This window comes from Melozone crissalis, unplaced genomic scaffold, assembly GCF_028551555.1.
Source record: "Melozone crissalis strain CALT ecotype California unplaced genomic scaffold, PUWL_Pcris_2 ptg000523l_1, whole genome shotgun sequence".
Lineage (NCBI taxonomy): Eukaryota > Metazoa > Chordata > Aves > Passeriformes > Passerellidae > Melozone > Melozone crissalis.
In genome coordinates this window covers 25,796-43,823 of record NW_026536224.1, presented here as the reverse complement: position 1 = coordinate 43,823, position 18,028 = coordinate 25,796, and the positions used below count along the sequence as shown (strand labels likewise).

Below are 18,028 nucleotides of genomic sequence, written 5' to 3'. Positions count from 1 at the left end.
GCAGCGCCGTCAGAGCGGCTCCACTTCCGCCACCGGCGCGCTCCTATTGGTCAGTTTGCACCACGTGGTGCACCGCGGGGTCTGCTGGGAGTTGTAGTCCAAGGAGGAGCCTAAACCCCACCCCACGCTTGGACTACAACTCCCAGCAGTCCCCGCGGCGAAAATTCCCTTTTTTCCCTCCCCAATTCCCCAATTTCCCCCCAAAATTTCGCCTTTTCCCCCCAAAATTCCGCTCATTTCCCCCCTAAATCCCAGCAGCTCCACCCGCCCCCTCTCAACCCCACCGCGCCACCACCTGACCTCTCAACCCCACCGCGCCACCCACCTGACAAAACACAGCACACACCAGCTCAGTTTTTTCATTTTTCCTTTTTTTTTTTCTAAAAAAAAAAGTTTTTTTTTCGTATTTTTTTCCATTTTGTGAGTTTTTTGTGTGTTTTTTTTTAAAGGCTGGGCGAGAGGTAGGATAAAAAAGGGCGTTTTTTTGGCCTCTGATAGATGAGGTGTGGGAGCTCTTCTCACCTTCACTCCCTTGTGAAACACACCTGGGGCTACGGAGGGAATTTTACACAATGGATTAAAAACTTTATATTCCATAGAGATATCTCATATCCACAAAACAAAGAAAGACCAAAAAAAAGGAAGATTTGAGGCATAAATCACATCAAAAGGCTCCTTTGTGTCCTACCTTTAAATAAGGAAAACGTACAAAAGTGGCCGTAGGTTGTGCAAAAATTCTTCAATTTGCTCGGAATATTTTACAGAATCAGTACAGGAAAATGTAGAAATCAGTAAAAAATTAAAAAAAAACCAACCAAGCCCCGGAGGGATCTGTTTTAGCAACAGGAATTTTGCTGTCCCAGGGTGGGAATCTTGGCTCATGTGGGGAGATTTGGGCACTTTCGAGTCCCTTTTTTTTATTTTTGAATTTTTTTTATTTTTCCCCAGCATAAGGCAAAAACCCAACCCTGAAAAACACACTGAGATCCACAAGAAAAGGATGTAAAACGAAGATTTCTCTGGTAAAAAAGCCTCCTCTAAGAGGCTCCTTTCAAACAGAGCTGTGGGGCTGAAGGCGCCTCCAGATCCCCACACTTTTGGCTTCTTTGGGGTGGTTTTTTCCCAGCTCTTTCTGAGGAAAAAAATCCCAAAAAACAAAAAAAAACAACAAACCCCCCCAAGAATGACTTTGTGCAATTCCTGCCCCGATTCTCAGCTGAGGCAGCCGAGGTCCCTGCAGTTTGTGTTTGTACAAAAACACATCAAAAATAAAAATAAACCCAAACAAAGAGCGAAGGCGGCGGCGGTGAGGGCGATCCAGCATCCGGGGGTGGTTCTGGGGTGAAAAGGGGGGGGTTTGGGTCAATCTCAGCGCTCGGGGGCTCAGGGGGGGTCAGGGGGTCTCGAAGCCCACCGCGGAACCCGGGCTGGGGGGGGCACCACGGCGCCGTTCTGGCCCTGCACGCTGAACCCGGGGGGCAGCCAGGGGGGCGACGACTGGCTCTGCCTGGAGAGGGGGAAAAAATCATTAGAGACTGGTAAAATATCCTTTAGGGATTGCTAAATTAAATAAATATCACTTAGGGATTGTTAAATTCAATAAAAACCCTTTAGGGATTGCTAGAAAAGGTGCACGCTGAACCCAGGGGGCATCCAGGGGGGTGATGACTGGCTCTGCCTGGAGAGGGGAAATAAAACATTAGGGATTGGTAAATTATCATTTAGGGATTGCTAAATTAAATAAATATCCTTTAGGAATTGTTAAACTAAATAAAAATCATTTAGGGATTGCTAGAAAAGGTGCACGCTGTACCCGGGGGGCATCCAGGGGGGCGAGGACTGGCTCTGCCTGGAGAGGGGAAAAAATCATTAGAGACTGGTAAAATATCCTCTAGGGATTGGTAAACTAAATAAATATCCTTTAGGGATTGGTAAAATATCCTTTAGGGATTGCTAAATTAAATAAATATCCTTTAGGAATTGTTAAATTAAATAAATATCCTTTAGGGATTGCTAAAACAGCTGCACGCTGTACCCGGGGGGGGCAGCCAGGGGGAGGAGCCGGGCTCTGCCTGGATTGGGGGGGAAAATATCTTTTAGGGAATGCTGAAAATATCCTTCAGGGATTGTTAAATCAAATAAATATCCTTTAGGGGATTGCTAGAATATCCTTTAGGGATTGTTAAATTAAATAAAAATCCTTTAGGGACTGCTGAAACGTCCTTTAGGGATTCATAAATGAAAATCCCTTAGGGATTGCTAAATAAGGCCTGCAGGTTGTGGGGACGGGGCCTGGGGGGGATTTGTGGGGATGAGGGAGGGGTGGCACTTGCTGGCATGTCCCCAGCTCACTGGCATGTCCCCCACCCCTGTTGGGATGTCCCCACCCCTGTTGGGATGTCCCCAGCTCACTTGGGATGTCCCCACCTCACTGGCATGTCCCCCACCCCTGCTGGGATGTCCCCATCCCTGTTGGGATGTCCCCCACCCCTGCTGGGATGTCCCCACCCCTGTTGGGATGTCCCCACCCCTGCTGGGATGTCCCCACCTCACTGGGATGTCCCCACCCCCTGTTGGGATGTCCCCATCCCTGTTGGGATTTGGGCTCAGAGGTCCCAGGACTCACCCGAAGCCCTGCTGGCTCCAGGGCCTGGCCGTACACGCCGTAGGTGGGCACCTGCCATCCGTTGGGCACGTACTGGCCCAGCTGGGCACCGCCGTACCACTGCCCCCACTGCCCGTAGGCCGGCGGGTAGCTCAGCTGGCCCCTGCGGCACACGGGCACCGTCAGCGACGGGCACGCACCGGGCATCCATCAACCCACCATCCATCAACCCACCATCCATCAACCCACCATCCCATCAACCCACCATCCATGGATCCATCAACCCATCAGCCATGATCCATCATCAGCCACCATGGATCCATCCATCCATCATCCATCCCATCCATACATCCATCATCCATCCATCCATCCATCATCCATCCATCCATCCATCCATCCATCCATCCCATCCATCCATCCATCCATCCATCCATCCATCCATCCATCATCCATCCATCCATCATCCATCCATCCATCCATCATCCATCCATCCATCCATTCATCCCATCATCCATCCATCCCATCCATCCATCATCCATCCATCCATACATCCATCATCCATCCATCCATCCATCATCCATCCATCCATCCATCCATCCATCATCCATCCATCCATCCATCCATCCATCCATCATCCATCCATCATCCATCCATCCATCATCCATCCATCCATCCATCCATCATCCCATCCATCCATCTCCATTCATCATCATCCATCCATCCATCATCCATCATCCATCCATCCATACATCCATCATCCATCCATCCATCCATCATCCATCCATCCATCCCATCCATCCATCCATCCCATCCATCCATTCATCATCCATCCATCATCCATCCATCCATCCATCATCCATCCATCCATCCATCCATCATCCATCCATCCATCCATCATCCATCCATCCATCCATTCATCATCCATCCATCATCCATCCATCCATCCATCCATCATCCATCCATCCATCCATCCATCATCCATCCATCCATCATCCATCCATCCATCCATCCATCCATCCATCATCCATCCATCCATCCATCATCCATCCATCCATCCATCCATCATCCATCCATCCATCCATCCATCCATCCATCATCCATCATCCATCCATCCATCATCCCATCCATCATCCATCTCCATCCATTCATCCATCCATCCATCCATCCATCCATCCATCCATCCATCATCCATCCATCATCCATCCATCCATTCATCCATCCATCCATCCATCCATCCATCCATCCATGGATCCATCCATCATCCATCCATCCATCATCCATCCATCCATGGATCCATCCATCATCCATCCATCCATCAATCCATCATCCATCCATCCATCATCCATCCATCCATCCATCCATCCATCCATCATCCATCCATCCATTCATCCATCCATCCATCCATCCATCCATCCATCATCCATCCATCATCCATCCATCCATTCATTCCATCCATCCATCCATCATCCATCCATCCATCCATCCATCCATCCATCCATCCATGGATCCATCCATCATCCATCCATCCATCCATCCATCCATCATCCATCCATCCATCCATCATCCATCCATCCATCCATCCATCCATCCATCCATCCATCATCCATCATCCATCCATCATCCATCCATCCATCCATGGATCCCTCCCTCCCTCCCTTCCCAGCCAATTAGCAGAGGGTTAATTAGCACCTCCCTCCATTCCCAGCCAATCAGCAGAGGTTAATTAGCACCTCCCTCCCTCCCAGCCAATCAGCAGAGGTTAATTAGCACCTCCCCTCCCTCCCTTCCCAGCCAATCAGCAGAGGTAATTAGCACCTCCCTCCCTTCCCAGCCAATCAGCAGAGGTTAATTAGCACCCTCCCTCCCTTCCCAGCCAATCAGCAGAGGTTAATTAGCACCTCCCTCCCTTCCCAGCCAATTAGCAGAGGTTAATTAGCACCTGCTGCACAGGGCTGGCCATGTCAGGGCTCTCCTTGCCCCAGTAACATTTGACCACGTGGCCCTCGATGGTGGTGCCGTTGACGGAGACGATGGCGTGGGCGGCGCTCTCATGGGAACTGAACCTGGGCACGGGGGATTGATTGACTGATTGATTGATTGATTGATTGACTGGGGTATTGATTGATTGAGGTATTGGTTGGGGGTATTGATTGGAAATATTTATTGGGATATTTATTGGGAATATTGATTGGGAATACTTATTGGGATAATGACTGGATATTTATTGGGAATTGATTGGGATATTTATTGGGATATTGATTGGGATATTGACTGGGGATATTGATTGGGAATATTGGGATATTTATTGGGATACTGACTGGGAATATTGATTGGGGTACTGATTGATTGGGGTATTGATTGGGGATAGTGATTGGGGTATTTATTGGGGGTATTGACTGGCGTACTGACTGGGGGTATTGATTGGGATATTGGCTGGGATATTGACTGGGAATATGTATTGGAAATATTTATTGGGATATTTATTGGAAATATTAATTGGGGATATTTATTGGGAAATTATTATTAGAGATATTTATTGGGAATATTTATTGGGATATTTATTGGGATATTTATTGAGATATTGATTGGAAATATTTATTGGGATATTTGTTGGGATATTGATTGAGATATTTACTGGGATATTTATTGGGATAGTGACTGGAAATATTTATTGGTATATTTATTGGAAATACTGGTAATATTTTTTGGAATATTTATCAGAAATATTTACTGGGAATATTTATTGGGATATTTATTGGAAATATTTATTGGGGATATTTATTGGGAATATATATTGCAAATATATTTACTGGTAATATTTATTGGAAATATTGGGATATTTATGGGAAATATTTACTGGGAAATATTTATAGGGATATTTATTGGGAACATTTACTGGGAAATATTTATAGGGATTTATTGGGAATATTTATAGGGATATTTATTGGAAATATTAACTGGGGGATATTTATTGGGAAATTATTATTAGAGATATTTATTGGGAATATTTATTGGGATATTTATTTGGAATATTTACTGGAAATATTTATAGGGATATTTATTGGGAATATTTACTGGGAAATATTTATAGGGATATTTATTGGGAATATTTACTGGGAAATATTTATAGGGATTTTTATTGGGAATATTTACTGGGAAATATTTATTGGGATATTTATTGGGACCCCCTCCATCCCCTGGGACCCCCCATTTTCCCCCACCTGACGAAGGAGTAGCCTTTGTCGGGGAACACGCGGATCTCCATGATCTGCCCGAAGGGGGAGAAGGTCTGGCGCATCAGCTGCTCTGGAGCAGGAAGGACGGACAGACAGACGGACAGACAGGCAGACAGACGGACAGACAGGCAGACAGACGGACAGGACCGGGCAGCAGGTGAGGCACAGCTGGCAGGGTGGGCGGGGCCGGCGCGGTGGGCGGGGCCACACGTACCTGAGAGGCCCGAGGTGACGCCCCCGCAGTACACGGTGCAGTTGCTGGGGCTGGACTGAGTGACCACCTCGTCATAGGACAACTGCTTGGTGCTGGCTGCAAGAGAGGGGTTGGGGTCTTCAGAGAGATTGGGGTTGGGGTCTTCAGAGAGATTGGGTTGGGGTTTGCAGAGGGCTGGGATGAGATTGGGGTTGGGGTCTGCAAAAGGCTGCAGAGATTGGGTTTGGGGTTTGCAAAGGGCTGCAAGAGATGGGTTTGGGGTTTGCAAAGAGATTGGGGTTGGGGTTTGCAAAGGGCTGGGATGAGATTGGGGTTGGGGTTTGCAAAGAGATTGGGTTTGGGGTTTGCAAAGGGGCTCCAAGAGTTGGGTTTGGGGTCTGCAAAAGGCTGCAGAGATTGGGTTTGTCGTTTGCAAAGGGCTGCAGGAGATGGGTTTGGGGTTTGCAAAGAGATGGGTTTGGGGTCTGCAAAGGGCTGAGAGAGATGGGTTTGGGGTCTTCAAAGAGATTGGGTTTGGCGTCTGCAAAGGGCTGCAGAGATTGGGTTTGGGGTCTGCAAAGGGCTGGGATGAGATTGGGTTTGGGGTCTTCAGAGGGTTTGGGGTTTGGAAAGGGCTGCATAGATTGGGTTTGGGGTCTTCAAAGAGATTGGGGTTGGGGTCTGCAAAGGGCTGCAGAGATTGGGTTTGGGGTTTGCAAAGGGCAGGGATGGGAACTGGGGGGCAATTCCAGTCCTGACTGGCACAGGGATTGTTGGGAATGACCTGCAAATCTCTACAGGGACAGCTCAGAGCCCTTCCAGGGCCTGAAGGGTTCCAGGAGAGCTTGGGGACAAGGGATGGAGGGACAGGACACAGGGAATGGCTTTAAACTGGGAAAATGGAGATTTAAATGGGATTTTGGGATGGAATTCCCAGAGCTGCTCCATCCCTGTTGGTGTCCCAGGCCAGGCTGGGCAGGGCTTGGAGCACTCTGGGACAGTGGAAGGTGTCCCTGCCATGGGGTGGGATGGGCTCTGAGGTCCTTCCCACCCCAGAACCTCAGGGATGCCCCATGCCAGGAGCTGCCAGGGCACAGGGTGGGCACCCACCCTCATAGGTGCTCTTGGGAGCTGGAGGTTTCCTGGTGGCCCAGTTGGTCCTGATCTGCCGGCCCCCCGAGCCACTGGCCCCCCCATCTGCTGGATGGCGTTCTCGGCGTCCTGCGGGGGACAGAGGGACAGAAAAACCCCAGTGACCCCACTGCTGGCACCCCTCCTATGGGACAGGGCCACGGGGGAACCCCAGTGTCCCCCCTGAGTGTCCCCAACCCATTCCCATGGGACAGGGCCATGGGGGTGACCCCAGTGTCCCCCCTGAGTGACCCTGCAGTGTGCCCAACCCCTTCCCGTGGGACAGGGCCATGGGGGTGACCCCAGTGCCCTCCTGAGTGTCCCCCAACCCCTCCCATGGGACAGGGCCATGGGGGTGACCCCAGTGCCCTCCTGAGTGTCCCCAATCCCTTCCTGTGGGGACAGGGCCATGGGGGAACCCCAGTGTCCCCCCTGAGTGACCCTGCAGTGTCCCCCAAGCCCTCCTGTAGGACAGGGTCATGGGGGAACCCCAGTGTCCCCCTGAGTGACCCTGCAGTGTCCCCAATCCCTTCCTGTGGGACAGGGTCATGGGGGAACCCCAGTGTCCCCCTGAGTTTTTACCCATTTTTGAGGAAGGAACCAAAGATCTCTCATCCATTTATTGAATAAGGAAATAAAAGGATTTTACCTATTCATTAAAGAGGGAAATAACGGATTTTACCCATTTATTAAATATGGAAATCAATTATTTTACCAATTTATCAAAGAGGGGAAATCTAGGGATTTTACCCATTTATTAAGAGGGAAATGAAGGGTTTTTACCCATTTTTGAGGAAGGAAACAAAGATCTCTCATTTTAGTAAAGAGGAAATAAAGGATTTTACCCATTTATCAAAGAGGGAAATAAAGGGATTTTACCCCTTTTATCAAAGAGGGGAATAAGGGATTTTACCCATTTTTAAGGAAGGAACCAAAGATCTCTCACCCATTTATTAAAGAGGGAAATAAAGGATTTTACCCATTTATTAAGAGGGAACTGAAGGGGTTTTACCCATTTTTGAGGAAGGACCCAAAGATCTCTCACACCATTTATTGAACAGGGAAATGAAGGGGTTTTACCCATTTACTGAAGAGGGAAATAAGGGTTTTACCCATTTTTGAGGAAGGAAACAAAGATCTCTCACCCATTTGTTGAAGAAGGAGACGAAGCCGTAGCCCTTGGACTTGCCCGTGGCCATGTCCTTGACCACCCGTGCATCCCTAAAGCACAAAGGGAACCTTTAAAATCTGATTTATTTGCCATCATATTCCACCTCCCTCATTGCAAATGCTCCATAGAAATTATAGAAAATAAAAATAAAAATAAAAATAAAAATAAAAATGAAAAAGCAGGAATTGAATGCATGTGCTGCCTGTTAAGTGAATTCTTTAATTCTCAGGTCAATTTGTTACCCCCATTTTTGGGCAGATGTAAATTTTGATGGGAGAGCAAAGCAGGTGGGATAAAGGGCTGTGCTGTGTGAGCAGAGCTGTCCCTGCAGTGCCACAGTGTCACTCACTGCACACAGAGCTGTCCCCACCCTGAGCTGCCCCACAAAAACACTCACGAGATTCTTCCGAAGGGAGCAAAGGCTGCTTTGATGTCCTCAGTGGTGATCTCAGGGCTCAGGTCCCCCACAAAGACGTGGAAATGGTCTTTGGGGGAAAGAGAAAGGGGGTTCAGTGGTTGAAGATGCCCTCTGAGCATCTTTCAGAGGAAAAAAAACCTCTTCTTAAAAAAACTCTTTATTAAAACTCAGCTGTTATTCAAAATTCATTATTAAAATTCAGGCACTGGTGGGGTTTAGCCACACCAGCCTGAAATTCCAAGGATTTCCCCACAGAAACTGCTGGGAGTGATGGAACCTTCTGGATGCTCCTTGAGGGAGCTGCTCAATGTGCCTCAAAACTCCAGAATGAGACATTTTGGGTTTTAATTTCCAACTGCCACAGATTTGCACCAAATCCCTTCCTGATGCTACAGGGAAATGGAAGGGAATTTAATGGAAATTTCCCTAAAAAATTCAATGGAAAACAACCAAAAAAGCCCCCAAACTCAGCTTCAGGAACACCCTGGAGATCCACAATTTGATGTTCAAGAAATCACAATTACCTTGCGAACGCTGTGTGATGGCAAAGATCAGATTTGCCCTGAAGTTTAATTAACACAAACACAATCAACAATTAGGATTCCAATGCAAACCATCCCCCACAGAGCTCTGCGTGCTGCGTTTCTGTCCCACACCTGCCTCAGGTGACACTTACTGCTGGTGTCTTTCTTCTGGCTGCTGGGGGTTGGTGGCCCAGTTCACTTTGACCTCCTGCAAATGGCAAGCACACGTCAGGTTTGGCAAATCCCAAAAAGCTCAGACACCTCCAGTGCTCAAATCTGACCCTACAGGGCAAGGCTGGGGGCAAAGTCAGGTTTAAGGTATTTTTTTAGGGAGAGAAAAAATTAATTTTCTAATTAAGTGATGTCGCAGACATTTTTTCCACAGAAATCCTTTCTTTCAGATTTCTGCATTTTCTGGGAAGCAGAGGCCCAGAGGAGAATGCAAACAATTGTTATCAGCTGCTGTGGAATGCAGTAAGATGCACCTGTGATTGGTTCATGTTCCATGTTTATAATTAAGGGCCAATCACAGGAGCAAGCTGGGAACAGAGCCCCTGGACACAACTTTGTTATGAATTCTTTCTTTCTATTCTTAGCTTAGCTAGCCTCTGCAACTTCTCTCTTTATTCTATTTAGTATAGTTATAATGTAATAAAGTTTGTTCTTGAATTAACAAGGCTAGATTAACTGCTCTGAGAGGGTTCACCTGGAGAAAGGAAAGCTCCAGGGAGAGCTTCCAGAACATTCCAGGGCCTGAAGGGGATCCAGGAGAGCTAGGGACTGGGGACAGGGGATGGAGGGACAGGACACAGGGAATGGCTTCAATGTCCCAAGGTGGTTGGTGAACAGGATGGGGACAGACTCAGATCAGCATGCCCAGTGACAGGGCAGGGACTGAAACATGGAAAGTTCTGCCTGAATATGAGGAAAAGAAGGAAAAGATGAGGGAAAAGATGAAGGAAAGCTTTCCTTGGAGGGCTGGAGCAGGCTGTGGGAGCTCCCTCTCAGCACACAGCAAAACCCTGCTGGGCTCTGCCCTTGCACTGCTCTGAATGAGCTCTGGCAGGAGATCATCTCCAGAGGGGCCTTAGAGCCCAGCCATGGAATTGTGTGATTGCGCTCCCAGCTGCACACCCCAGCTCCACCTTCCTCCCAATGCTCTGAGCTCCTCCTCCCAACACCCTGAACTTCTCCCAAAATCCTGAACTTCTCCTCCCAAAATCCTGAACTCCTCCCAACACCCTGAACTGCTCCCAGCCCCCTCAACTCCTGTTCTGAGCCCTGTCCCGCTGAGATCTCCACCCCAAAGGCAGAGTCCCACATCTGCAGTACATCCCCTCCTCTCCCAGCAACATTTCCCCCTGGCACAGCCTCTCCCAGCAGCATTGCCCCTGGCACAGCCTCTCCCAGCAGGATTTGCCCTGGCACAGCCTCTCCCAGCAGGATTTGCCCTGGCACAGCCTCTCCCAGCAGGACTGCCCCTGGCACAGCCTCTCCCACAGGATTGCCCCTGGCACAGCCTCTCCCAGCAGGATCAGCCCCTGGCACAGCCTCTCCCAGCAGGACTGCCCCTGGCACAGCCTCTCCCAGCAGGATCTGCCCCTGGGTGCCCCCAGCACCTGGCACAGCCTCTCCCGGCAGGATCAGCCCCTGGCACAGCCTCTCCCAGCAGGATTTGCCCTGGCACAGCCTCTCCCAGCAGCATTGCCCCTGGCACAGCCTCTCCCACAGGATTGCGCCTGGCACAGCCTCTCCCAGCAGCATTGCCCCTGGCACAGCCTCTCCCAGCAGGATCTGCCCCTGGGTGCCCCCAGCACCTGGCACAGCCTCTCCCACAGGATTGCCCCTGGCACAGCCTCTCCCACAGGATTGCCCCTGGCACAGCCTCTCCCAGCAGCATTGCCCCTGGCACAGCCTCTCCCAGCAGGATCTGCCCCTGGGTGCCCCCAGCACCTGGCACAGCCTCTCCCGGCAGGATCAGCCCCTGGCACAGCCTCTCCCACAGGATTGCCCCTGGCACAGCCTCTCCCGGCAGGATCAGCCCCTGGCACACACTCACCAGGGCAGGGCACCTTACCTTACCCATTATCTTCCTGCCGTTCATGGCAGCCAGCGCTGCGGCCGCGTGCCGGTGCTCGTAGAACTCCACGAAGCAGTAGGGATCATTGCCAGCTGTCTGAGACAGGACAGGGGCTGGCGTTGGGGACACTGAGTGGGGACTGGGGACACTGAGCTGGGATTGGGGTCATTGAGCTGGGATTGGGGACTCTGAGCTGGGACTGGGGGCACTGAGATGGGACTGGGGACACTGAGCTGAGATTGGGGGCACTGAGCTGAGATTGGGGACACTGAGCTGGGATTGGGGTCATTGAGCTGGGATTGGGGACTCTGAGCTGGGATTGGGGTCATTGAGCTGGGACTGGGGACACTGAGCTGAGATTGGGGACACTGAGCTGGGATTGGGGGCACTGAGCTGAGATTGGGGACACTGAGCTGGGATTGGGGACACTGAGCTGAGATTGGGGGCACTGAGCTGAGATTGGGGACACTGAGCTGGGATTGGGGACACTGAGCTGAGATTGGGGGCACTGAGCTGAGATTGGGGACACTGAGCTGGGATTGGGGACACTGAGTGGGGACTGGGGACTCTGAGTGGGGACTGGGGACCTGAGCTGGGATTGGGGACACTGAGCTGAGATTGGGGACACTGAGCTGAGATTGGGGGCACTGAGCTGGGATTGGGGACCTGGGCTGGGATTGGGGACACTGAGCTGGGATTGGGGACACTGAGCTGAGATTGGGGGCACTGAGCTGGGATTGGGGACCTGGGCTGGGATTGGGGACCTGGGCTGGGATTGGGGACACTGAGCTGGGATTGGGGACCTGGGCTGGGATTGGGGACACTGAGCTGGGACTGGGGACACTGAGCTGGGATTGGGGACATTAAAATAGAACTAGAGACACTGACCCAGGATTAGAGACTCAAACCCAGGATTAGAGACACAAATCCAAGATTAGGGACACTGACCCAGGATTAGGGACACTGACCCAGGATAAAGACACAAACCCAGGATTAGGGACTCAAACCCAGGATTAGGGACTCAAACTCAGGATTAGGACATAAACCCAGGATTAGGGACACAAAGCCAGGCTCTGGCTGCTCTGCTCAGCCCCTGACTGCTGACACCTCACCAGCCCCACCTGGACAGGTTTTCTGACCCTACAGGGACTAACAACGCTCTCAGAGCTTTCAATTCTACTTTAGAAAGGTAAAATGACGGCAGAGACCTTTTCAAACCTCATTTGCAATCCCCTCCTGAGTTAATGAGGGGATTCACTGTCCCTCTCCATGCCCACCCATCCCTACATTCCCCACCAGGCACGCACAGAAACGATGCCAAGCCATGCCCAGGTTGATTCCAGGTGCTGTTCGCGTTTCCAGGGGAGTTCCCTGAGCACAGGCACAGCCTGGGGCAGCACCCTGAGGGCAGCAGGGGCATCAGAGCATTGGGGCTCTTACATCCATGATCATCTTGCAGTTCTTGCAGGGCCCGATCTGGCTGAAGAGCTGCAGGATCAGAGCCTCGGTCACGTCCCTGGAGAGGTTCCCCACGTAGCTGAGGGACAAACACAGAGAGGAACAGGGATGGAGACATGCTGGAGCCTGGAGAGGGGCTGGGGAGCAGGGGTGGAGTGATGGCAAAAGGGGGGATGGCCTCCCACTGCTGAGGGCTGGCTGAGGTGGGACACTGGGATGGAACTCCCAGAGGAGAATCCCTGGGAATGTCCAAGGCCAGGCTGGACAGGGCTCAGAGCAGCCTGGGACAGTGGGAGGTGACCCTGCCATGGCAGGGGGTGGCACTGGGCAGGTTCATGTCCCTTCCCACCCAAACCAATCCAAGATTCCATGGCTCCATGAAGCTGACCTTCCCTACACTGAATTCCCAGTACTGAATTCCAGTTCCCATATCCCCACACTGAATTCCCAGTTCCCATATCCCTACTACGATTTCCCAGTACACAATTCCAGTTCCCATATCCCTACACTGATTTCCCAGTACAGAATTCCAATTCCCACACCCCTACACTGAATTCCCAGAACAGAATTCCAGTTCCCATATCCCCACGCTGATTTCCCAGTTCCCACATCCCTACATTGAATTCCCAGAACAGAAACTCCAGTTCCCACATCCCTACACCAACTGATTTCCCAGTATATAAATTCCAGTTCCCATATCCCTACACTGAATTCCCAGTTCCCATATCCCTACATGGAATTCCCAGAACAGAATTCCAATTCCCATATCCCCACACTCATTTCCCAGTTCCCATATCCCTACACTGAATTCCCAGGACATAATGTCAATTCCCATATCCCTACTATGATTTCCCAGTACAGAAACTCCAATTCCCATACTCCTACATTGATTTCCCAGTCCCCATATCCCTACACTGAATTCCCAGTACAGAATGCCAATTCCCACACCCCTACCCTGATTTCCCAGTACAGAATTCCAGTTCCCATATCCCTACACCAACTGATTTCCCAGTATATAAATTCCAGTTCCCTTATTCCTACACTGAATTCCCAGTATAGACTCCAGTTCCCATATCCCTACAGTGATTTCCCAGTACAGAATTCCAATTCCCACACCCCTACACTGATTTCCCAGTACAGAAACTCCAGTTCCCATATCCCTACATTGATTTCCCAGTTCCCATATCCCTACATGGAATTCCCAGTACAGAATGGGAATTCCAGAATTCCAATTCCCACACCCCTACCCTGATTTCCCAGTACAGAAACCCCAATTCCCACATCCCTACATTGATTTCCCAGTACACAATTCCAGTTCCCATATCCCTACACTGAATTCCCAGTAGAGAAATTCCAATTCCCACACCCCTACCTTGATTTCCCAGTTCCCATATCCCTACATGGAATTCCCAGAACAGAAACTCCAATTCCCACATCCCTACATTGATTTCCCAGTATAGAATGTCAATTCCCACACCCCTACCCTGATTTCCCAGTACAGAATTCCAGTTCCCATATCCCTACAGTGATTTCCCAGTACAGACTCCAGTTCCCATATCCCTACATTGATTTCCCAGTACACAATTCCAGTTCCCATATCCCTACACTGAATTCCCAGTACAGAATTCCAATTCCCACACCCCTACCCTGATTTCCCAGTACAGAAACTCCAGTTCCCAAATCCCCACAGTGATTTCCCAGTACAGAATTCCAATTCCCCTATCCCTACTATGATTTCCCAGTACAGAATTCCAGTTCCCACATCCCTTCATTGATTTCCCAGTACAGAATTCCAATTCCCCTATCCTTACCCTGATTTCCCAGTACAGACTCCAGTTCCCATATCCCTACCCTGATTTTCCAGTACAGAAGTTCCAGCTCCCCTATCCCTACCCCACCATCCCTGCCCCAGCAGCTCAGGCTGCATTTTGCCCACGTTTCCCACAACATTTGGATGGTTCCTCACAAAGCCCTGAGGTTCTGGAAGCCCCAGATGTGCCTGGAACGTGCTGGAGCGCAGGGCTCAGCCTCCCCCCACAGCCACAGCCCAAACCCCCACTCCCACCTGGGGCTGCGGCTCCCTCACCCACCAAGGCCATGGGGTGGCTGTTTTGTTGTTTTGTTGGTGTTGTTGTGCCCAAATCACGGGATTTTTATAAAAAGCCCAGTGAGAAACCTCAGCCCTCGAGGTGCAGCCACAGCTCCTGCACAGGAATGTCCTGTGGGGAAAACCTCAGCCCGGGAATCGTGGCCAAATGCCAGCCCTGGAACCAGCCTGGGGCAGCTGCAGTGCCCCCAGAGGGGCACAAAAACAACCAGCAGCACATCCAGGATCTGTTTGTGCTCCAAGCTTTGCTTATGGGGGAAGGAGACACAGTTCTGACAGGAATGGCTCATCCAGGAGCTCTGTGCTAATTATTAAAGCAACTTTTAGGCAGGAGAAAGGATTGGGTTTTAAAAACCCTTTCCAGGCTTTGTTTCCTCAGAATGGTGAAACAAGGAGGGATCAGAGCACCTCATTAAGGCAATTAAATGAACAGCAGGGCATTCTCCCCCCAGCATGTCCAGCTGAGAGGGGGCTCAGAGAGGCTGAACACCCAACCTGAGCTGCACTTTCTGCCCCTTCCCAACCCGACCTGGTGACAATTCCCTGTATGACCCCAGAGAGCCACGGGGAGGGAGTGACAGAAATCCCAGCCTGGATCTGCTGAGCCCTGAGCTGTTTCAAGGCAGCACTCGGCGATCCTGCAGCTCTTTTGTGGTGTTCTGTGTGTGCCAGCAGCTGCACGTGCTCCAGGACAGGGACCTGCATTCCTTGGCACACATGGAGGCCACCACAGGAGGCCTGGGATGGGGGAAACACCTTCCCAAACAAACACACCAACACTGTGTGTGCAGAGGCAGGCACAGCTCCCAAAATGTGGGAAAACAGCGGGATTGGGGAAGCAGGGAGTGCTCAGGACAGCTGGGGTGAGGCACGTCGGGGTCCTGCTGTCCTGTGGCACAACAATCCCTCAGCTTGCAATGATTCCCTCCTTCCCTCCCTGCCACACTGCTGAACAAGGCTTCTGGGGGTGGGATGGCAAGAGTGGGGCCTGATTCCCCTGATCCAAACAAGGGAAAGCTGCTCCAGTAACACCTGCCTGGGACAAGGAGGGGAACAGCCCAGGTGTGCACAGCAGTCGGGTGCTGCAGCACCTTTTGCTAAAATCCAACCTACACCTCCCCTGGAGTGGCTTCTTAATTCCTAATTCACTCTGTGGGAAGCAACAGGTTCAGAGAGTGCTTTGAACGGTGGGACAAGCCGTGGATTCATGGGCAGTGCCTGGTCATTCCTATGGAGCTGCTGAGCAGGCCAGGGGCCTCCAGCTGTGTGCCAAGGCCAAAATCCAGCCAGGCACTCACAAAACCCTTCATGGATCATCCAGAGGGACAGGATCCTCACCAGGAATGGTTTGGGGTGGAAGGGACTCGGATCATCCCAGGGGCTGGGATGGACAGGGGCACACACACCTTAGAGCCCCTTCCCTCCAGATGTGTGCAGATGTACCAGGGAGGGGACACCTTCCACACTGCCTTCCCTCCAGATGTGACCTGGGATAGACCGCGGAGAGTGGCACACACTTTCCAGACCCCCTTTCTATCCAGGAGAAGAGGGACACACCTTCCTGGTCACTTTTCCCTCCAGATGTGACTTGGGATAGATTGCAGAGAGTGGCACACGCTTTCCAGACCCCCTTTCTATCCAACAGAAGGGGGACACACCTTCCTGGCCGCTTTTCCCTCCGGGTGTGACCGGGCATGGACTGGCAAGGGGCACACACCTTGCAGACCCCTTTTCTCTCCAGATGTGAGTTGGGACGTACAGGGGAAGGGACACACAGCTTCCACACAGCCCTGGCCCTCCAGGTGCGAGCTGGAGGCCCAGGGGAACGCCCGGAGCGGAGGGCAGGCCGGCGGTGCCCAGCACTGCGCCGGGGAAAGGGCAGCACTACCGCGGGAGCCGGGCTCCGTCGCTGCCGGAGGGGGCCGGCTGCCCCTCAGCCCCGCAGCACTGCGGGCGGCCGAGGCTCCGCGGCGGAGCCCTGAGGGGCCCCGTCCGTGAGGCGACCCCGGGCCGCCCCTCCCCGCGGAGCCGGGAACAATAGGCGGTCTCGCCCCCTCCCCACTCACAGGGTCTTGGGCATTTCATCCTCCATGGCGCCGCCGCCGCCCGCCCCGGCTCTTCCCGCCCGCCGGGGCGGCCCCGTGAGCCCTGGGCAGCCCGGGCAGCCCGAGCGGCGCCGGCCCCGCCGGCGGACGGTCCCGCGGCGGCTCCTCGCAAGATGGCGGCGGGCGGGCGGGCTGAGGGGCCGGGGGGGGGCGGGGGCGGGAACGCGCGTGCGCGGGGAGAGCGCGGGAACGGCGCGGGGACGCGAGGCCGCTCCGCGCATGCGCGGCCGCTCGGGGAAGGCGAAAAAAAGTGGTGAAAAGTGATTTAAAATAAAGGCGTTAAAAGTAAAAGGGGTGAGAAATGAAGGGATTTAAAAGGCGTTAAAAATAAAAGGGTGAGAAATGAAGAGATTTAAAAGGCGTTTAAAAATAGGGGTGAGAAATGAAATTATTTAAAAGAATCGGCTTAAAAATAAAAGTGTTCAAAGAAAACCGCTTAAAAGCGGGGTGAAAAGGTGCTGGCGGGCATCAGAGCAGGGAAATGGCACTAAAGGTATGAAAATAAAAGTGTTGAAAGAAAGGAATTGAAAATTAAAGAAGTAAAAAGAAAATAATTAGAAGGGGTTAAAACCGCGGTGGAAAGGGATATGCAGGTCAGGGACATGGAGGAATGGGGACAGCAGGGCTGGGAAATAAAAATAAAGGGAGTTAAAGGAATAAAAAGTAAACGAGCTAAAGGAGTTAATATAGAGGTATTTAAAATTAAGTTTTAAATTACAGGATTAAAAATGGAAGAATTGAAAGTGAAAGGGGACACATGGGCATGGGGAACGGGGCACCGGGATGGTGAAATAAAGTTTATAGGGACTAAAATAAAGATTACCAAAATAAAGATCACTAAAATAAAGTAATTAAAATAAATTCGTTCAAATGTAATAATCAGAGGGATTATAAATGGAGAATTTAAAAATTAAAGTATCAAAAATGAAGGGTTTAAAAGCGGGATGAAAAGGTTCATGTGGGGACCAGCAACAGAGGCCTTGGGGGGAGGAATAAAAAT

General features: G+C 51.1%; 1 protein-coding gene across 1 annotated transcript; it reads right to left on the bottom strand.

Moving 5' to 3' along the window:
• Positions 1-1,393: 1,393 nt before the first annotated feature.
• Positions 1,394-17,069, bottom strand: TIA1 (TIA1 cytotoxic granule associated RNA binding protein). Its single transcript, XM_054295117.1, is given in 16 exon segments — positions 1,394-1,435; positions 1,438-1,507; positions 2,627-2,646; positions 2,648-2,768; positions 4,543-4,668; positions 5,827-5,911; positions 6,056-6,151; positions 7,145-7,220; positions 7,223-7,255; positions 8,311-8,386; positions 8,734-8,821; positions 9,431-9,461; positions 9,463-9,486; positions 11,356-11,454; positions 12,799-12,895; positions 16,990-17,069. Coding segments are annotated over 16 exon segments (1,110 nt in total). The 5' UTR covers positions 17,016-17,069.
• Between the last annotated feature and the right edge of the window lie 959 nt (positions 17,070-18,028).